The 18,961-nt window shown below is 41.2% G+C and overlaps 1 protein-coding gene across 1 annotated transcript in view; it reads left to right on the forward strand.

Moving 5' to 3' along the window:
- Positions 1–1,427: 1,427 nt before the first annotated feature.
- LOC104496593 (microtubule-associated tumor suppressor candidate 2-like) overlaps positions 1,428–18,961 on the forward strand; it is a gene marked incomplete at its 3' end in the record, with an annotated part of 18,354 nt that continues 820 nt past the window's right edge. The window contains exons 1-2 of the mRNA XM_010139733.1: positions 1,428–3,704; positions 9,998–10,238. Coding sequence (XP_010138035.1) covers positions 1,428–3,704; positions 9,998–10,238 — 2,518 coding nt within the window. The remainder of the gene's footprint in view (positions 3,705–9,997; positions 10,239–18,961) is intronic.

The raw sequence follows: 18,961 nt of genomic DNA on the forward strand, positions 1-18,961 counted from the left end.
AGGTTCGTGGGAGGACTCGACTCCCTGCGCGCGCTGCCCGGGAGCTCACAGAGCGATCCGGGGGTGCAGGCAGACCCTCAGGTCTCGGGCTGGTCGCTCGCCGGGTCGGCTCCAGCCGGGCCTGGTCGCCCTTGTCAGGCCTGGACGTCTGCCAGCAGGTCCAGGGCAGGCCACCTTCGGAGTAGCAGTCCGAAAGCAAGAGAGAGAAACCTCCCCTGAGCTGCTGCGTTTTTAAAGCCTCCCGACGTAACGTTTCACCTGACCCCCTTAACTAATTAAATGCGGAATTACCATATTTGCATGGAATAATTCTATTTGTCCATTTCCCAAAACAAGGAAGCTTTAGCTCAAACCAGGACAAGGGTACAAGGAATATCTCAGAGTGAATTTAGGCACGGCTAGACAGAAATTTCCCCTTCATCTTGTAGGAGGTGGCAGAGGACAAAACCTGAGCTCTCAAAGCCACAGGTGAGAAGGAGCCAAAAGGAGGTGCGCTGCGTTGGGACTGGTGTGTAATCCTTTACATCTGAACATAATATATGCAGCTGTCTCAGAAAAAACTATTTTTCTTTGCAGGCCTCCAGCCATAGTTTTTACTTTCTCGGTATCTATAGATTTGGCCAAGAAATATCAAAAGGGGTGGTGTGTCAGCACAAATACGGTAGTGATTTGTACAAGACAAGGAGAGAAACCTGTAAAAATCCCCTGATGCAGCTAGAATTGTATTACTGTGGTGTGTCTACACAGTGGTGCTTTAAATGCATCAGGAGTCATTCTCGGTGTAATAAAGACTTCATTATAGCAGTACAAAAGTGCTTAGACCCTCGACGTGGGGTCCCATCTTCATCTAGCTCTTTGTGCCTATTTCCAGTTGTAAATCCATGTGGCTTAAAAACAGTAGCAACCACTCTTCTAACCTGGACAGTTTTAATTGTGTAACTTCCCAAGTCAGAGATCTGTGCTACACCCAAAGGTTGGAGCAAAGCCGTGACTGAAACATCATATGAAGTATTTGAAAACACACTGGCCTGGGGATGTACATGGGAGTGCAGTTGATTCTAACTTTGGTTAGCTAGTGTGATTCCTGACATCAGTGTAACATTGTCTGTTTTTTTCTTTCTCATAGGTTGGCTGGAATAACAGGCTTTCATTTGGAGGGAACTTGACAGATCTATTTTGCTTTCGTTGAACCTTTCTACTGCATGTCATAAAGATTTCCTAGATCCAGACGCTGCGTGAAAGACAACTGAGCAGCACAAAAATGTGACTGACAAGACACTCCAAGCTTTCTGATGAGGAATTTTCTACTGATGAATTTGTAATTTAAATGTATAGCTGAAGCATGCATAATAGTTAATCTGATAAAAAAAAGAAAAGCTTTCTCATTAATTAGGACTGCCAAAAAAGCAGTCACCTGTAGCTTCAAAATGACTGCTCCGTTAATCCCAAACAAGTCATATTATGCCCAGCTTCAGGACAACCACAGCGAAATCAAAAATAATAATGAAAGTGCAGTGAGTGTGGGAGATACCAATGCCAACCAAATTGTGACAGAAACTGGAACCATTGAAGGGGACATTAAGAAACATGATTTGACAGATGAGAGTGGGAATATACGCTCTGGAGGATCAGAGAAAGTTACTTACCTGAATACAGAGCAGAATAAACTTCTAACCTTCAAAGACTCTCGGACTTGTCACACTGGTGTACAGGAGAGTAAGCTGCCCTCCACCATAAGCAGGGAAATGGGAAAAGATTGTAGGGCCAGCGAAGCTAAGGATATTTCAAAGCACATCAGGATTAGTCGAGGGCAAAGTCTGTCCAATTTAAAAAGTAGCACAAATGATGCCAGCCTGGAAGTTATTTCCAAAGGTGATGTTGACTTCACCCAGAACTTTTCTAAGGGTAAAATGTCCAGGACTGTGGAGGTGGAGAGAATAAAAAGGCTTTCTTTGGGAAGACCAAGTAAGTTCTCTCCTCAATCTGAAACATTTGCAAAAGACTGCGTTGGCCGAGTGTCATGTAAACGTCTACTTTCTGCGTCATTGGACTCCATTGACAGGTCACACCATTTGATAGAAAATACAGAGAAATCACAAAAAACATCCACGGATCATTTTCTTGGGATGGTGTTTCATCCACTTGACAATACCTCAGAGGAAAATATTGTATTTTATTCCAAACCATCTACCTCAGGGAACAAGAAAATAAGTAAACCAGAAAATGTACCAAATGCTAACATTGAAAGCACACTGCATACTTCTCATTCTCAACATTTAGCTGTTAAGCCCAATGAGACTGCTACTAAATCAGAAGCACAATTAGGTCAGGGTGATAAAAGTAAAAAACTGGAGCTTAAGACTGCACCATCTCTACAAGCTAAAAATACGTGTCAACAAAAGATTGAGAGAATTATGCTGGTAGAGTTCTTGGCATGTCAAAAAGATGAAAATACTGCAATGCAGGAACAGAAAGGCTCAAAGTCTGACGCATCAAAATTTCAAGCATCCCGTTTTCAAGAAGAGGATCCATTGTCAAGCCAAGTGGTAACCTATGCTGATGACAAATTGCTAAGTGATAATGTCACCATTGGTGGGGAGGGGAGAGGAAACAATGACTGTGACAACAGTGTAACTAGCCAGGTTGGCAAGGAATATGTTACTGACAAAGAAGCAGAAAGAGTATTACCACTCACCTGTGGTAGTATATCCAGTGGCAAAGTGACACCTAGAAAAAATGAAAATTTACATGAAGTTGACACAGGATGCACTGAAACAAATGGTGAACAGACATTTCTTATACATACCATTAATCTACCTGACAGCAAACCTTTGAAAGTTAATGAGAATAAACTGACACTAGTCAAAGTAAGCACAGAGGATGCTGCTGTGCCTGCTGCTGATCTCTCAGATCATCATGGAGCGCACAGTGCAGAGACAGTGTCAAACCAACAACCTGACAACCACGACAGTGATGCAGAAACCTTGAGCTTTTCAGTTCCAAGTAAAAAGACAGCTAATGCACAGGAACATTCTCCAGAGGAAGCACCAGAGAGCTGCAATACTTCAGCAAAGGCTGGTGCCTTTCTATGTGTCCCAACTCCCATGCGCCCGGTGGCAACCCTGGATGTTAATAGTCAGCCCATGCTATCAAACAGTAATGTAAAGGAACTGTATGCACTTCATGTTGACAAACTGTCACCCTCCTCAGTCCTACCTCCCATTGACAGTACGCAGTTGTTAAACATATCCCCTAAAGTGCCTATCAAGACTGCTTGCAGCAGTGCCATCCCCAAACCTATCCTGGTCCACTCCAAGGGCTCCCTTGCAGATAAGGAGGCTGTGGACAGTGACTGCAGTGAAAAACTGGAAGAAAGCATCGAGATGAAACCTGCCATACCCAGGCCCAAACCCGTGAGACCTAAAATCATCACATACATTAGGAGAAACCCTCGTTCAATAGAGCAGCTCGACCCTTCGTTTGCACCTGCAGGGCTGCCCTTTGGTAGCCCTGCGTGTGGTGTGCCCATCTCTACAGAGCAGAAGGCATCCAGTGGAGGGGAAGCAAAGCCCACCAGCATCCTGTACGACAAATTTAAACCTGACCTCCAGAAGCCACGACTCGTTACTTCCGGTCTGGTGGTATCAGGAATTAGGGCCCCAGGCCATCACTTTGGTCCCATGAGCGAGAAGTTTCTGCAGGAGGTAAGGTGGCAGCTTGGACAACCTCTTTTGATTGCCAGGTGCTGATCATTTGCTTACTTGTTGCTGCCAGAAGTTAGTTCTCTAACCTCAAATAAGAAAAAAATCCTAAATCAAGGCAGCGTGTGATCACTAATGTAACCATTTCTGGCACTGACCCTGTTGCAATGTCTAATCTGTGGCTGGAAGTTGTCACCGTATTCCTTCAATGTTTTCCAGCACTCCAGTCACCTGCTGGTAGTATACATATGTTTAGAAAGGAAAAGATACATTGTTTGAATTTATTCATAAATGGAATTTCTTTTTTTTCCCAAAGAATACCTTTGGGAAATGAATGTAATTTGCCTACAGAGACTTTTCCTCCTTAATGAGAATGTTGCTAGGTTTTTGCAGACAGAGCACTAGAGATGTAAACTAATTCCCTTCTTTTTAGCTGTACTGGAACTCAGGGAGTATCAGAGCTATTGTTAGATTATATATATCATAAAGAAAAAGATTTACTTTTGACTCATTTTAATGATATGTGTTATATTGATCTGCACCTCAAATAAGAAATCTCCTTTCCCCGTAAAACCTTCCCAAGCAGCCAAAATCTGATTCAGAATTGTCTGGACAATTGAACAGAATCTTCTGTTACCTCTGGACAATTCTGGCTCTTGATATCTTGTTGTGTTTCCGCCTTGATAAACTGGTCAGGAATCTTGGTTGCCTGAAATCCCTGTTGGGAGATGAGCACAGTGGAGGAAGGTCAACCTTGCTTGGAAGGTGGAGAAAGGACAGGAAAGAGGGAGCTACACTTGAGTCTGTGATGTGCCCTTGTCTCCTCTGCTTGGGACCTGCGGTAGCTCAACAACCAAGCTTTTTATGTAAATACTGAAGATAACACGCATGTTTTTGATTTGAAACAGTCTTTTTTTTAAAAAAAATACTATGATTTCTCTGTGTGTCTCATGGTGTTATTGAGGCAGTTATAATGCCTGCCTTTTACATACAGTATTTACCCAAGAAACAGTGTCAAAATAACAAATTTGGTGACAGTGTTGACAATCAAAAAGTTGCAAATACCCAAATTAAGATACCATGTGTCAGTGTAGATTAGAACAATTTTGGTTAGAAGAGACCTTTAAGGTCATCGAGTCCGACAGTTAACCCAGCTCTGCCAAGTCACCATTACATCATCTTCCTCAGCAGCACATCTACAAGTCTTTTAAACACCTGCAGGGACAGAGACTCCACCACTTACCTGGGCAGCCTCTTCCAATGCTTCACAACCTTTTGGTGAACAAATTTTTCCTGATATCCAACCTAAACCTCCCCTGGCACAACTTGAGCCTAATTCTTCTTTTCCTATTGCTTGTTACATGGAAGAAAAGATTGACCCTTATGGGCATGTTAGCTGGTGACTTTCTGAAGTGATCATGGATTATAGTTTGTCATGGAGCACATCTCATCCCTAACACAGAAACGGCAGTGCCTTGCCCATTCACCTCTAACTTCAGTTTCCAGCTCTGTCTATTATATTTTATATCCAGAGGAGGAATCATCAAAGTCATTGTGAGCATGTCTATGCCAGCCATTATTAGTGTATCTTCACAATCCCCTTGTAAGGTGAGGGAAAATTACCAGGATATTATCATTTAATGTATGCCAGTGGAGATTAAAGCAAAATAACCCAGACTGTGCAACTGCTGGCTGTTCATAGGGTGACACAATGAACACTGCTGAAGAAGGTAGGTGTCTATGGCCCATACAGCTGGGGTTCAGATAATCAGACAGGATCAGCGATCCTGATCCCAGACCTGGGAGCAAAGGACCAATTTCTGTGTACCGCTGAGCACTGTTCTTAACATGAGAAAGACTCAGGTTGTGGCATGGTTTAAGTTTGCATGATCTACTCTAGACTAGGGTTAGAAGGGGGATCCATGGGCTGGAGATCTAAAGCATCTTCCCCCACTCCTCCAAAAAATACAACTTTGGGTGGGTTTTTCAAGAAGGGAAGAGTTGAACCCAAGGAAGGTGCTGCTTCAGAGAATCTGGATTGCCTGGAGGAGAGGCTGGGAAGGAAGAGCCAATCAAACTGCAGTTTGTGTTATGAATTTGCATTAGCCTGGGAGTCAGGAGCTGATAGCAGAGAGTGGTATTTGTTTTCTTGGGCTGACGCTCTAAAAGTGGCTCCAAATGGATCAGAAGAAAGGAAAGAGATTGATTCATGAAGGTAAACAGATGCTTGGAAGAGCAGCTGTGCACGGTATGGGCTTATGACATGACTGATGCATAATACAGAAGAAACCAATTAGGACGGATTGAGATAGATCAAAATCACGCTTGTGAAAGAACAGTATTGAAGACTCAGATTTTGGAGACAAGATGATGCTGGGACAGGATAGGACAGTCTTTGAGAGAGAAAAAATCCCAGATTGCCCTTAATCACACATCCAGTTTGTGCTTTGGAGAGTTTTGATTAGCATTTTATAGCTCTTTACTTAGCTATGATAGGGAGTGTTAATAGCTGCTATCAATCAGACCTGTAATCTCTAAGCCCCCTTCAGCTAGCTAAATGGTAAAAACAATGTAAAATGCCTCTGGGTGCCATGAGCTCCTGTTTTGGACGGGAGACTCCAAGGCAAGGCCTGGAGAAGTTATGAGGAAGATTTGAGGGCTACCTCTGTGCAGCGAAGAGCCTGCAGGGCTCCTTGAGCTGCCTGTGCTTAAGCCCAGGTAAGGAAGCTCAGACAAAAATCCCAGCTCAGGCATGAAGGCAGCCCAGCTGTGCTTAGAGATGGTGTCCATAATGGAATTCAGTTAAGGTTAAATGAGCAGCCTTGCCTCTGGCATTGGCAGCCCCTCGAGTGCTTTTCTTTGGAACCTCAGCATGATGTGGAGGTAGATATTTCATTCCTGTCTTCATCCAAAAAAGTAATGTAGAAAACTTCTCAAAGTGAAATGCTTAAAAAAGCCAGCACATTGCTGCTGTCCATGTGTTTCATCACAATGTGGGCTCCCTGTCTCAGTATGGACATTAGCCTCTTCCCATCAGCACCAGTGGGAATTCGTAACCACTTTGTGTTTCCAGTTATCTCCATGGGAAATAACAGAGCAAACTGTGGGACCCAAAGGCTGCAGGTATGCTAGTGAACTGAAGAGTGGGAGACACAGTGTCAAAGGCTCATGCAAGGTTGTCCATACTGCTGGACTGGGATCATGCTCCCTGGCTCAGTGTCTACCTCTGCCAGCATGTGCTCACCCAGAGGCTATTTCCAAGGACCAGCATGGATGAGACCAGCCTGGTTTGCAGGGTGAGAGTTTACTCATATGGATATGGTCCATGCCTTGCCAGAGTGTGGTTGTTCCCTCACTTTATTTACTACTATATGGCTGCTAAAAGCCCTGGTTCTGGTGGGGATCTGTAAGGTCTGCTGATCACTAGCTCTCCTGCCTGCCTCCATAAGGCTGTCCCTGCCCCGTTCGACCACTTCCTTGTTCTGTACCCCAGCACAGACATCTTTCTGCTCCAGAGAGCATAATCTAAAGCCTGTTGAAACAAAAAGCCTGTAGGGGAAAAGGGGGTAGAGGGAGGTTTTTTATACCTAGTCAAAACAGCAATTTTCCCCCATAATCTCATTATCTGAACTGCCTGAACTGATGTTGCCAACTCTTTTCCCAAATAATTGCCTGAAGCAGGCACTTGACAAGAAATTCTTGCTTGAAGCATTAATTTTTGATGTTGTTGTAAACAAGGTAACACAAAGGAAAGTGTTGGGCATCCTTACCTGCTGGCTGTGCTGCCAGCTCTGCTCGGGATTACCCAATCTCTGGAAATTCCTGTTTGCTCCAAGTATTTGCTGCAGAATTTCCAGCTCTTTCTAACAGGTTCATTAAATGGAGTGAGTGGGAAATGAGCAAACAGCCGCATGCAATAAAACTCTGAGCTGAGCTTGTTTCAGTTGACAGACTGCAACGGATCTTTTCCTTTAAAAGTCCCACATACGAGAATCTAGTAGAGGATGCTAACAGGTCTCATATTAATCCGTATCTTTCAGAAGAGCTTTAAAATGGCCTTATAATCAATAATTGCTTACAATTATATTGAGACCAGTTCAATTTTTACACTTCATGAATTCACCATTAAATAGAAAAGAAAAAATAATGTGTCTTCATAGCACATTTATGTCTCCCCAAACTGGGCTTTTCAAAATAAAGCACCAATTTCTTGAGAGTTATTTGAGTAAATTACAGTTGGACTCAATGATCTTAAGGGTCTTTTCCAGCCAAAATGATTCTTTTCTAAATGATTCTCACTTCTCTCAGCTTGAGGAGATGTTTAATGCTTGTGCTTGATGGATTGATTGATTTGGTTTGTGTGCATGTTTGTTGCCTTTCTGTGTTACTCCTAGCATGGTGTCAACAAAGAAAAAAAAAAGCAGTGACTGAAGGTTTGGTTAAGCTAACTCAGTTTATCAAAAGTGCATGATTTCTATCTTTAAAGATTTTCTCTAGGCCTTATACTGAAGTACTTGTCATTGGTATGTTCACTGCCAGATAAATATGAAATGATAGGAGGTGTGTAGTGGAATCTGACTGAAATAAATTCATCAGGGAGAGGAAAGATTACTGAAACTTATCCAGGAAAACAATCTCATATTCAGAAGTTGAAAAAAAAAGAAGCTAAGTATATCCTGCAGTTCAAGCCCAGAAAACCATCCATACAATAAAAAAACCTCATCCTAACTCACACAAATAGGTCACAGGAATATAATAAAAAATGAAACAGGAAGATTTAATGGCAGGAAATAGGACTGCAAGCAAAGGAAAAAGGGTAGAGCAAAAATATAATGCTCAGTGTTTGTTGCATCCGCCCTCCTAGTTCCCGTGCAAAGGCCTCAAATATTCTATATTTAATAGTTTAAGGCCAATCTTGTCTCCTTTAACATATTAAAGATTTGCTAAATTAGGATTAAAAATCTTGAAGCCGCTAAGATCAAAGCTTTTGTAGCCAATGTTGAAGTGCATAATCTAAATGCTTATAATTGCCAAATAGGAATTGATTTGGCATATTATATGCATCATAACTTACAGCAGAGTTAATTAATTGTCAGTTACATTTCTTCCTAGGTAGCCTATGGCACTTTTTGATTAATTTTTAAACAAATTTAGTTCAGATTTCCTATTTTCTAAGCAGGGGTTTTTTTTTTCCTGTGGCCTAAAAGGGATGCACTGAAAAAGTATTCATGGGTCCTTTCTACATTATATTGATTTTACATTTTGTAAGAATATGGTAAAGAAGTTGGACTCTACCCAGATGAGCAAACAGTTCTTTGCCAGTGAGAGAGGTGAAAACTACTGATGGTGCTTTGCACCCTTGTCCCAAGTCACAAAGCATCACAGAGGGGTGGGATTCAGAGCCCAGCTTGAGTGTAGAAAGTTGCTAGGGCTGAGTCAGGGAACCAGGTCATTCCCTGACTGCAAGTTCCCCAGTAACAGCCAGTCTGCTGGGAATACTTCCAGCTTGGGACTTTCTCTGCTGTCCTCACAGTATACACCCATTAAAATGCCGGGAGATTTGTCACTGATTTTAGCAAAGCGGCATCAGTTTGTGATAAACAGTAAATGTTTCACGTCTGCAAATTTGCTTTTATTCTCTAACACAAATAGGCAGCTGGGTTTTATAGCTTTGTCTTGTAATATTTCACAACCACCTGAAAATGTAATGTACAGAAACATGCCCACTTCCACAACCAGGTGCCTTTTCAGAAATGTCAGAGGTACAGCTTACATTGAACATTTTGTACTAAGAACATGTAGAGCTTTTTTTTTCTCACACAAATGATTCGACCGTACCGTTTCTTTGATAAAATAAACTTAAAATAGTTTCATTTTTATTTTTAAATATCTAAGTTAAAACTGACTTTCCCCCAAATTATATCTCAGTAGGAATATTTTAAATAACTTGTAATAAAAATTCCACTTACACACTCTCTTGGTGTGTCTACCGCTGTAAATGGTATCACCTTTCAGGACTTCGCAGTAATTGATTTTCATTAATTGAACATCTTCCATTCATCTACTTTCTTTTGGGCAAGAGATCGATTCTTTATCTGGGTTTAGTTCTGTATTGAGACTGTAATATGCATATTTTTGGAGAGTGATTCGTATGGTAAGACCATCAGTTTTTGAAAATGTTCTGACACCTAGATTCACAAGGAGAGAAAATTACTCTTTAAAGGCAATTTAGAGGTCTGTATTTTCTGGATTTATTGAGTTACAGCATAATATCTGTGTTAATGATTTTTCTGTAGGTTGGGGAAAGGCCTGTGAAAGATGAATTTTGTCCTCCAGCATATACTCACTACGAGGTCCCGCCAAGTTTTTATCGATCTGCCATGATACTCAAGCCGCAGTTAGGACTGGGTGCAGTGTCCAGGTTACCTTCTGCAAAGAGCAGGATTCTTATTGCAAGTCAGAGATCCTCAGGTAGCTGTCTCCATCAGCAAGGAGAAATAACAAGTGCTCCAAGCCTCTATCATCCTGATGCTTCAGGTAAAGTATGAACTTTCTTGCCTTTGCTTTAACTATAGTCACCAATAAGATGATTTTTTTTTTTTTCAGACAGAAATATCACAAAATGAGCAACATCTTGACTTGATACTACAAAGCTCCAGCAGCACTCTTTGAGGTGTGCCATTTTGTCCTGCAGCTAGGCTGACTAGGGAGTCTGGGACTTGCACACAGGTTGTTTAACAGGACATTTCCAAAGAAGGAGAAACAATTTCAGTAATAATTATTATTGTGCTTTTTAAATCTTCTTCCTCCTTGTAAATGCCTGGAAAATCTTTGTCTTTGTCCTCCAGAAGATAACGGGACGTTTTTGTCCATCATGAAGCTCCTGTTGTTCAATTTCAATATGATGTTCGCCACCATGTTATGCTCTGAAAGCCTGTTCAGTGTTTGATGTGCCAGCAGAGATCTTGATTTTCTGAGGCCCTGGTATACACCTCTTTGGTGACAACATTTCTAATACCTTTTTCTTTCCAGCTACTGCCCAGCTCAGCATGAGCCTGGGCAGAATTACAGGGGAGGCAGAAGCATGAGAAGAGTCAGAAGTGTACAGTGCCACAAGGCAGAGACAGTAATTACTTCTACAGGAAATTCCTTGGTAGCCTGGAAAAGCTTGGAGGTTTTAACAATGTACATTTAAACAGCAGCAAGTTCAGAGACAACTTAAAATCAGTCATTGCCAGAGTGAAACATAACAGCTGTTTAACAGCCTACAGCTCTGCAGAGATTTTTTAAAAACAGCCATAAGGGATAAAGTTAAGTAATGACTTGGGGTCATATGGTCCCTTCACTTGCCCTAGGACGTGATTCCTTCTGATAGATGTTTATTTAACCTGTTCAAGAAAAAGTATTTATAAAACCCCTCAATATGAGATCCTGCAGCCTCTGAAAGCAATGTGTCTTGCCACTATCCTTTGCTGTCTGACCCTGTATCTGGAGTTCATCTGCGTTCATGCCGTTAGCAGAAGCTGACCAAGCTCAGCTGTATGTGACTTCTGAGACACTCTGAGATTGCATGCTTGATGGTAAATACCAACTCAGCTCTGCAAGTTGAGTTCAGTCTGCACTGAACATGGGAATACAGGCGCAGAGAGCAATTGAATCATATTTTCCATTTAAATGAAACTGCAAGAGGCTGCAAGTTCAAGATGTAAGTAGGGTGAGCTGTTGCATAACAGGAACCAGTTTGGGAGAATGATATGAGAGGAATATACAAACAGGGCCTATTAACAAATCCCTTGTCTTTTCTGATCCTTGGAAATTACCATTGCCTTGATTTTTATTCATCCATCATCAATCCATCATCTGCATTATCCCGCATCATTGATGATTGCAGACATGACTTTTCCATAGATGTTGTTAATCCGTTTAGGAACTTGTATTGTATGTACTAATTTACTGTATTGATATATTATCTGACATTCCAAAATATAAACAGTATCAGACTATCAGTCCTACTGACTATGTGTAAAACCGCGTTTAAAAATGCCGGTACTTGAGAAGTATACACGAGGAAATTGCACTAGCTGTTAGTGTAATTCCTATTCCACTAAAGTCATATTTCCTGAAGTTTTCCTATTTCTTGAAAGTTGAGGGGTTTTGATCTTATCACTGGTTATTTCTTGGACCTTGTCTGCTTTGGAGGTCAAATTTAATTCAGACCTCTTCATAATTTCCTTCTTACAACTGTTATTTTGTTTGTTTCCCTCCAGTCTATTGATATCTTGCTGTTTCGAAGATGCTATTAAAGATAACTCATGGTAGTCCAATAATCTGTCTGCCATCTCTTTCAGGATCCTGAGGTGTGTCTCATCTGGCCTTTGGGCTCTGACTGTTTTTATTGATTTTAAATTACCCAAGACTTGTTCTGGAGAGGTTGCTGATGTCTCTAGTTTTTCACTGTCCACCCCAGGACACATTGTTTTACTTCTTGCATTTCACCATCCATTTTCCTTGTGAGATGAAGAATGTATTTAATATTACTGCAACATCTTACTCTGTTGCAAAGTACTTCTCATTGCTCTCTGTTGATTCAATGTCTCCCCTTATTGAAATTCCTTGTATTTCTGATATTAGTTGCTTTACAGTCTTTCATTTTGGGCATTTTAATTCACAATTATCCATTCAAGGTTGGCTTATAATCACCTTTTCCTTGTCCAAAGCCTTTTCCCCTCTATACCTCAAATGATGTAAACTTTCTCTCAGCAATATATAATAACTTCATAAGTCAGCATTCCAGTCTTTTCATCTTTAATAATTCCTTTCAAGAAGAATGAAAGAGGCTCATGAAAGAGGCTGAAGTGACAGCAGACAGGACAAGACTCACCTAGGAGAAGGGCAGCAGAGAACTGATTCCTGTGGCCGTGTCCTTGCCTGCACAAATGCAGACCAGAGATGAGTCCCTGGTTGCCATGGAGGGGCTGGATGGGACAGCAACCCTTGGCATGTCAGAGCTGGTATGGGGCTGACCAGAGGGTCTCAGAGTAGGGCCAAGCACCATCTAGCCAGCTGTTTTAAGGTACCCAACACCATTTTCAATTACTTTCCCTTAATTTGGCAGTTAGTTGTGGTATTAAACTTTAATCTGCATAATTGGCTTTGATGCAATATTTGAGAGAGAGGATTAAAATCAGCTTTGATAGAGTCATATTTACAAATATAAGTTAAAGAAATACATGAACGTACGGTCAGTGTGCTGGAAGTGGAGCCAGTAAGACCCTTGCTCATGGGTGTTGTGGCGTGTGAGGGCTTGGCTGACTGCAGCAAAAGCAGCTGGGGGCTAGGAGGTATTTTTCTCTCAAGGATACCAGTCCTGCCTTCAAGACTGCTATTCAGCATCTCTTGCAGCTCAATCCTGAGCTTTTAATCCAATCTCTAATCCTAGTGATTTCAGTCCTGCCCTGGGGTAATGGACGCAGAAGGATCTTGCCAGTTGCCATCCCATGACAAAGTGTGAGGTACCACGGAGGCTTTTAAGCTGAAATCGCCATGGCACAGTATTGAGGACAGCAGCAGTGCCTTGTAATGAGGATTTTATTCCCCTTTGCCCTGCCATTCATAATGCAGCAGTCTGTTTAAGCAGCACTGATAAGCTGAGTGGTTTGGCCCGTGTATAATACTAATACTCATAAAACTGTCTCTAAAGTAATTGATAATTAAATCCCTGAACTGCTGTGATAAACTGCAAGTACTACAAGTACATTAAAGGTTTCATTAGTTTTAAGACACTCCAAGTAGAAAGTAAAATTCGTAGTAATGAATGATGCCACAGGTGCGATCTCCAAGTGTGATGCCTAAAATGTGACTGGAGCAGGGATCCTTCTTTGTCTGTAGGATGTGGCACACGTTGCCATTGGCTGCAAGTTCCTTATTAAGCCACGTGGCTCCTTAGGTGATTGATCCTCTTGGATGGGTCAAGCAAGGACCCTGATTGTAAGAAAAAGCAGCCTGCACTGTAGGTAAGACAGGAAGTCACTGAAATTTGATGTATTTAAAGGTGCAATAGTGTCTCCGAAAACTTAACATATTTTAGTTTTATGTAAACTGACTCTGCTCTTTCTGTGGAAAACTTGTAATTCAAAACAAGCATTGAAGGATACGGTGTCTATACAATATAAATTATGAATATGTTTTCCTTGGTTTCTTGGAGCAAGTGTGTTAGGATTTGCATTAATTAACTGATTATATTGATGGGATTAATGTCTGATTTTGAAAAGTATAACAGATCTCATAATTAAAACTTCACTTAATTCTACATTTTTTAGCAGTATCTGGTATTTTTTGTCTGAAAGAGTGAGTTAGTGAAATGTTGTTTCCTTATCACCTCTCTGTATATTAAATTTGCCAGTCCTGAGGGTCTAGCAGTTCTTCTCATTTCTAAGCAAGTCAGCTGTGGTTAAGGATACAATTCATACATAAATCAGGACAGCAATATTTCTGATTTCTCAGACATACACAGATATGTGCATTTATTTGTGTCTTTGCATATGTATAATGTATTTCATCTTGAATGCTACAGTATGTTTACAGCTTTCTCCTGGTAGGGTAGCTTTGCTTTCATGTTTATTCTCAGAAATACCTAATACTTGAACAAGTAATGAGATTTGATGATAGAAAAGGTTCCTTCCTGGAACATTGCATTACTGCTACTCCAGCTGTGTACTCTATTTTATAGGTTTGCAGTCTGAGGTACTTGGATTTGAGCTGGCAAACTTCTTAATTGTTTAAGGAAAGAGATCACAAGGGGATAATTCATAGAGGAAAATATTCTCTATCATCCACTAATCTGCAGTGTTTTCACTTGACACTCTTTGCTTTCTTTGGGAGAGTAATCTGACTGTATTTCATAAAGAAAAATTAAGTGTTTCAAAGGAAGACACACACTTCATCAGGGTTTTGCTAAGGACGTTGTTGCCATACTCGAGACTTAGCCATACACCACCTCTCTGCTCCCAACAGTTATTGAGTGTTCAAAGAACAAAACTGCATCGTGTGAGAAGGTTTGCTGTATGACTGCTGTACCAAATTGTCTGTCTTAAGAATGGCATCAGTAACCATCGGGGTGCAGCAGCAGGCAAATGCCTCCTACCCTTATCTACTCCCTGGCGAGACCCAAGCATCATCACTGGCTGGGAACCACATCACTTCTTAGCAGCCAGTAATCAGCAGCTGGTCAGGTGAGACATGACTCTGGTGCACAGAGAAGTGTTCTTGCTGCTTTGGGCTTTCAGTGGAAAATGCAGTGAGTGTGGCTCAGGCTCTGACAATTCCTTCTCTGGAAGTTTCTGTGGAATGATGCTGCTTTGCACATCAGCTACAAAGCCAACGCAGACATTTGCAGTTTGAATGAAACATGAACTGGCAAATTCTTGAGGTGGTGAGAACATTCTAACCAGCCTTGGGTTGCCTGGGTGAGCAGGAGCAGAGCAGCTTTTGGGGGCATTTAAATCTGAATCAGGAAGAGATAAGCGTTCCCTACTGTATGACGGTGAACTGGCCGATTAGAAATTAATAAATGTTCAGCAGTGACAACTGCTTTGCTTTTGGAACTGAACTGTCCCAGGCTTAATGGTACTTGGATTCCCCAATATGAAATGAGAATAATGATGTTCAGAGCATCCTATCAAAGAAAGTGAGATTTCTGAGAGAAAATGTCAACTCATGATTAGTTTTAATGGAAATGCTTATCAAACAAAACAAAACCAAAACAACCAAAAACCCCACCACAAGAAAACAAAGGCTTGCCAAGGATCCCTGAATTGCAAGTAAAGCTGAAGTCTTTGAAATGCTACTCTTTTTCATACAAACACATCTGTGTAACTCTTTAATTTTGCATTCATTTCAGAGAGACCCTATTTCAGATTTTATGGAGAAGTCACACAGAAGTTGCTTATACAGATGCATGGAGATGCATTTCATGTGCAGTGGGGATGCATAAGAAGCCCAGCTCAGACTTTTCTTAAGGTTCCCCAGGCACATCTGGTTGGTGTCAATCAGTTGCTACCTCAAAACAATTTCATGTTTCTAGATGGGAACAGCTTAAAGTGTCATAGAAAATCACTTGTGTGCCATATAGACAACAATACTTAATTCTGTAATTAACTTCAGGCAGTGAGACATCTGGAAAGATTTTCTGCCAATTTTTTAAGCTTATTTTGGCAGAATTTTATTAAAATGAAAGCTGCTCATTGAGATAGCTTCTATTTTGAACTCCTAGACCTTGTTTGCAGGAGTGAGTCTATACTTCTAAGAAACAGAAATAAAGAAAGAACACCCATCACAAAGCTTGATGATGTTTAAAACAAAAAAATAGGTACAGTAGGCTAATGTTTCCTGTATTTTAAGGAGTAAAAGGACCCAAAATTACTTAGCTCTAAGGATTTGAATGCATCCTTAATGAGGATAATGTCCTAGGTCCTTGTGGTACAGAAGAGCTGGATTGCAAAGGAGAGAAGTGAAAAATAATTTAAGGGGTTCAAGATAAAATATTGTTAGTTCACAGGAATTTGAATTGAATTCATAAACTTAAACACGCACAGAAGTGTGAGAAAAAACACTGAACCCTCTGCCCAGGTCTGGAAGAATGATTTTGAAGAAAAGGTAGAGATGGCTGGGCAATTGGTCACCCAAAACCTTCTTTTTTTTTAAGGAAATTACTCTTCTTCAGTGACATCCATGGTGCTCGGTGTTCCATGGAGTGCAGGTTCTTGATCTCATGGAGGTGCAAAGAGTGGGCAGCCTGGGGACTCATGTGGGCATCCCTGAGGTTGAGCTGGGGATGTGGAAATCCCACATGAACCTCAGCATCCTAGGGCAAGTGCATTTCAAATGCTTTTTAAATAAAACCATTTATAACCACTTTCCTCCCCCTGCCCCAGTGGAATTTCCCCTATTCTGCTGCAGGAAATTTATGATATTTATAGCTTTTTGCCATAAAATGAAAAGATTTCTCCCTCTGCCTTAATTTTCAGAGATTCTTAGGAGAAAGGAGCCTCAGCTCCTTTGGCTTACATTGTGCAAGCCTGTTGGTGCATTTTTTGGAAACCCACAAGAGACAGTACCATACCTCCTTCCTGCTGCCACTGACCTGGCCAAGTTCCTTGCTCCTGCAGCCCTTGCTATGGGTAGTCACCTCTGCTTCAAATCTAGAGGCTACCTGGACTTACTCCTGTCACCAGTGCAACGTAGGAAGTATTTTGCACACTGACTGAGCTGTGTGTCTTTTATCATGTGCAGTTGCCCTTGTGTAATTAGTCCTTTAGGTGACCGGCGAAGCGGTGTGGCCCATCCAAAATACTGCTGAAGTGTTTGTATCAACATTGATGGGGGACATGATGAGACTGACTGAAAGGGAGAAAGCACAGGATCATCCTTCCATGCTAGAAGTGCAACTTTATACTGGCATAAGCCAATCTGAGTCCTGCCGCGGCATTTGTTAATGCAAGAAGATATATTAGTCCTCTCAAAAAGAGATAGAATGTCCAAAAGATGATTAGCAGGTAATTTCTAGCACTTGGGATTCTTTTAGACTTTCACTGGACACTTTTCTTATTCCTACATGAAAATCAGTGGGATCCACAATAATTTCAAGTGTGCTGGTAGCACTGAGGGAAACACTGAGATCGGGTTCTGTAGTGCCTTGTGCCATGGAGTCATTTAGATGTGATGTGAATGTCCCCAGCAGCAGGGAGGGAAGAAGTCAGGTTTGATGGTGCTTTGCAGATAACCATAAACCAGCTGTAACAGAACACTGTCAAAGCAGAGCTGCACAACCCTGGCAGTAAATGGATGGTAAATGTCACTGCTTATCTATTCTCCATGCTAACACACCTGCACTGCTCTTCACCTGCACCTGGACCTCACTGGTGCCTCTGAGTCCGTCTTCACATCATTCAAATGAAGTCAGATTCAGAGTCCAAAATTGTCCCTGTTGGTGCCAAAGAAGTGAATGGGGATTTTTGCAGTTTATTATACACTTGTAGATAGTTATTATTTTCATTTGGGTTACTCTCCACAGCTTATCCTCCTCTGGGCTGGTAAAGGTGCTGCAGTCATACCATCTCCTTGTGTCTTAATGAAGGCCTCAACTTGTGAAAAGTGGGTACAAAAATGCATTTTAAAGAGCCCCTAGTACATAAATTGTTTTGTTGAGAAGGAGCACTTTTTGATGTCTTTCATAGGAATGTGTTTTATAGGATAACTAAACCCCTTTTAGCCTGGTGTTACCCATATTTCTATTTCAAAAGAAAAGGCTTAGTTTTGTTAAACAAAGCTTAGTATTATTATTGTGATGAGGTACACAACTATCTTTCAAATTCCCCGTAACACTTTTCTGCTGAAAGGAGTTAGTCTTATTTTCCATAGTCTCCTCAAAGTGTAATGCTTCATTAAAATTAATAAGGCTGTGACCTACATAGTTTACAAAAGAATTAAATACTGTAATAATATGAAGACCATATTCTTACTGTGCCGTTAATTGCTGTTTTTCCTTTATATTATGAATCTTCCCTTCTTCCTTTGAAGTCTGTCAGGCTAATGCACAAATATTGTTCACCGAATAAGAATGGAAGAAGGGTGACTTTGTGGCCTTTACTGGCAGAATATGTTGGTAGTCTTAATGCTGGGTTGTATCCTAACCCACTGGTCCTGATGACTGATTAAACACTCTAGCATTAGCTTTTGGAAAATGTCAATTTTTTTTTAAATAATATATATATATTTGCTGCTTGGGATTCCACAAGGAAGAGGAATATGATATTGTAAAACCTATGTAGAAAATCTCTGTCCAAATTTTATGTACAGTTAAAGTCCAGATCCAGATGGTATCCAGACCTTCCTTTCAAAAGCAATCTCTAACCTTTGGTCCTTGAAGACAATCCTGCCATGTTCATGGACCTTTGGTCCATGAAGACAATTTGGAGCACTTACAGACCCATGTTCTGGATTTGCCTAGAAAATTTTGCCTAAGCAAGAGCAGCAGAAATAGGGTTAGGACACAAGCTAGAGACAGATGTCCGGTTACAGGCGGACATGGTAGCTGAACTACTGTTGTTGTCTAACTACGTCTGTTATAAGCCTGCTATTGGCAGTTGTCTGAGACCTGGTTGATGTAATTCACATAGACTGATGGTTTATAGTGGAGAAGTCCATCAGTGGAAATGACTGATGCTGTTAAAAAAGTACAACTTTATGGGTCACATCCTCTT

The sequence above is a fragment of the Buceros rhinoceros genome, unplaced genomic scaffold (genome assembly GCF_000710305.1).
Source record: "Buceros rhinoceros silvestris isolate BGI_N320 unplaced genomic scaffold, ASM71030v1 scaffold11447, whole genome shotgun sequence".
NCBI lineage: Eukaryota > Metazoa > Chordata > Aves > Bucerotiformes > Bucerotidae > Buceros > Buceros rhinoceros.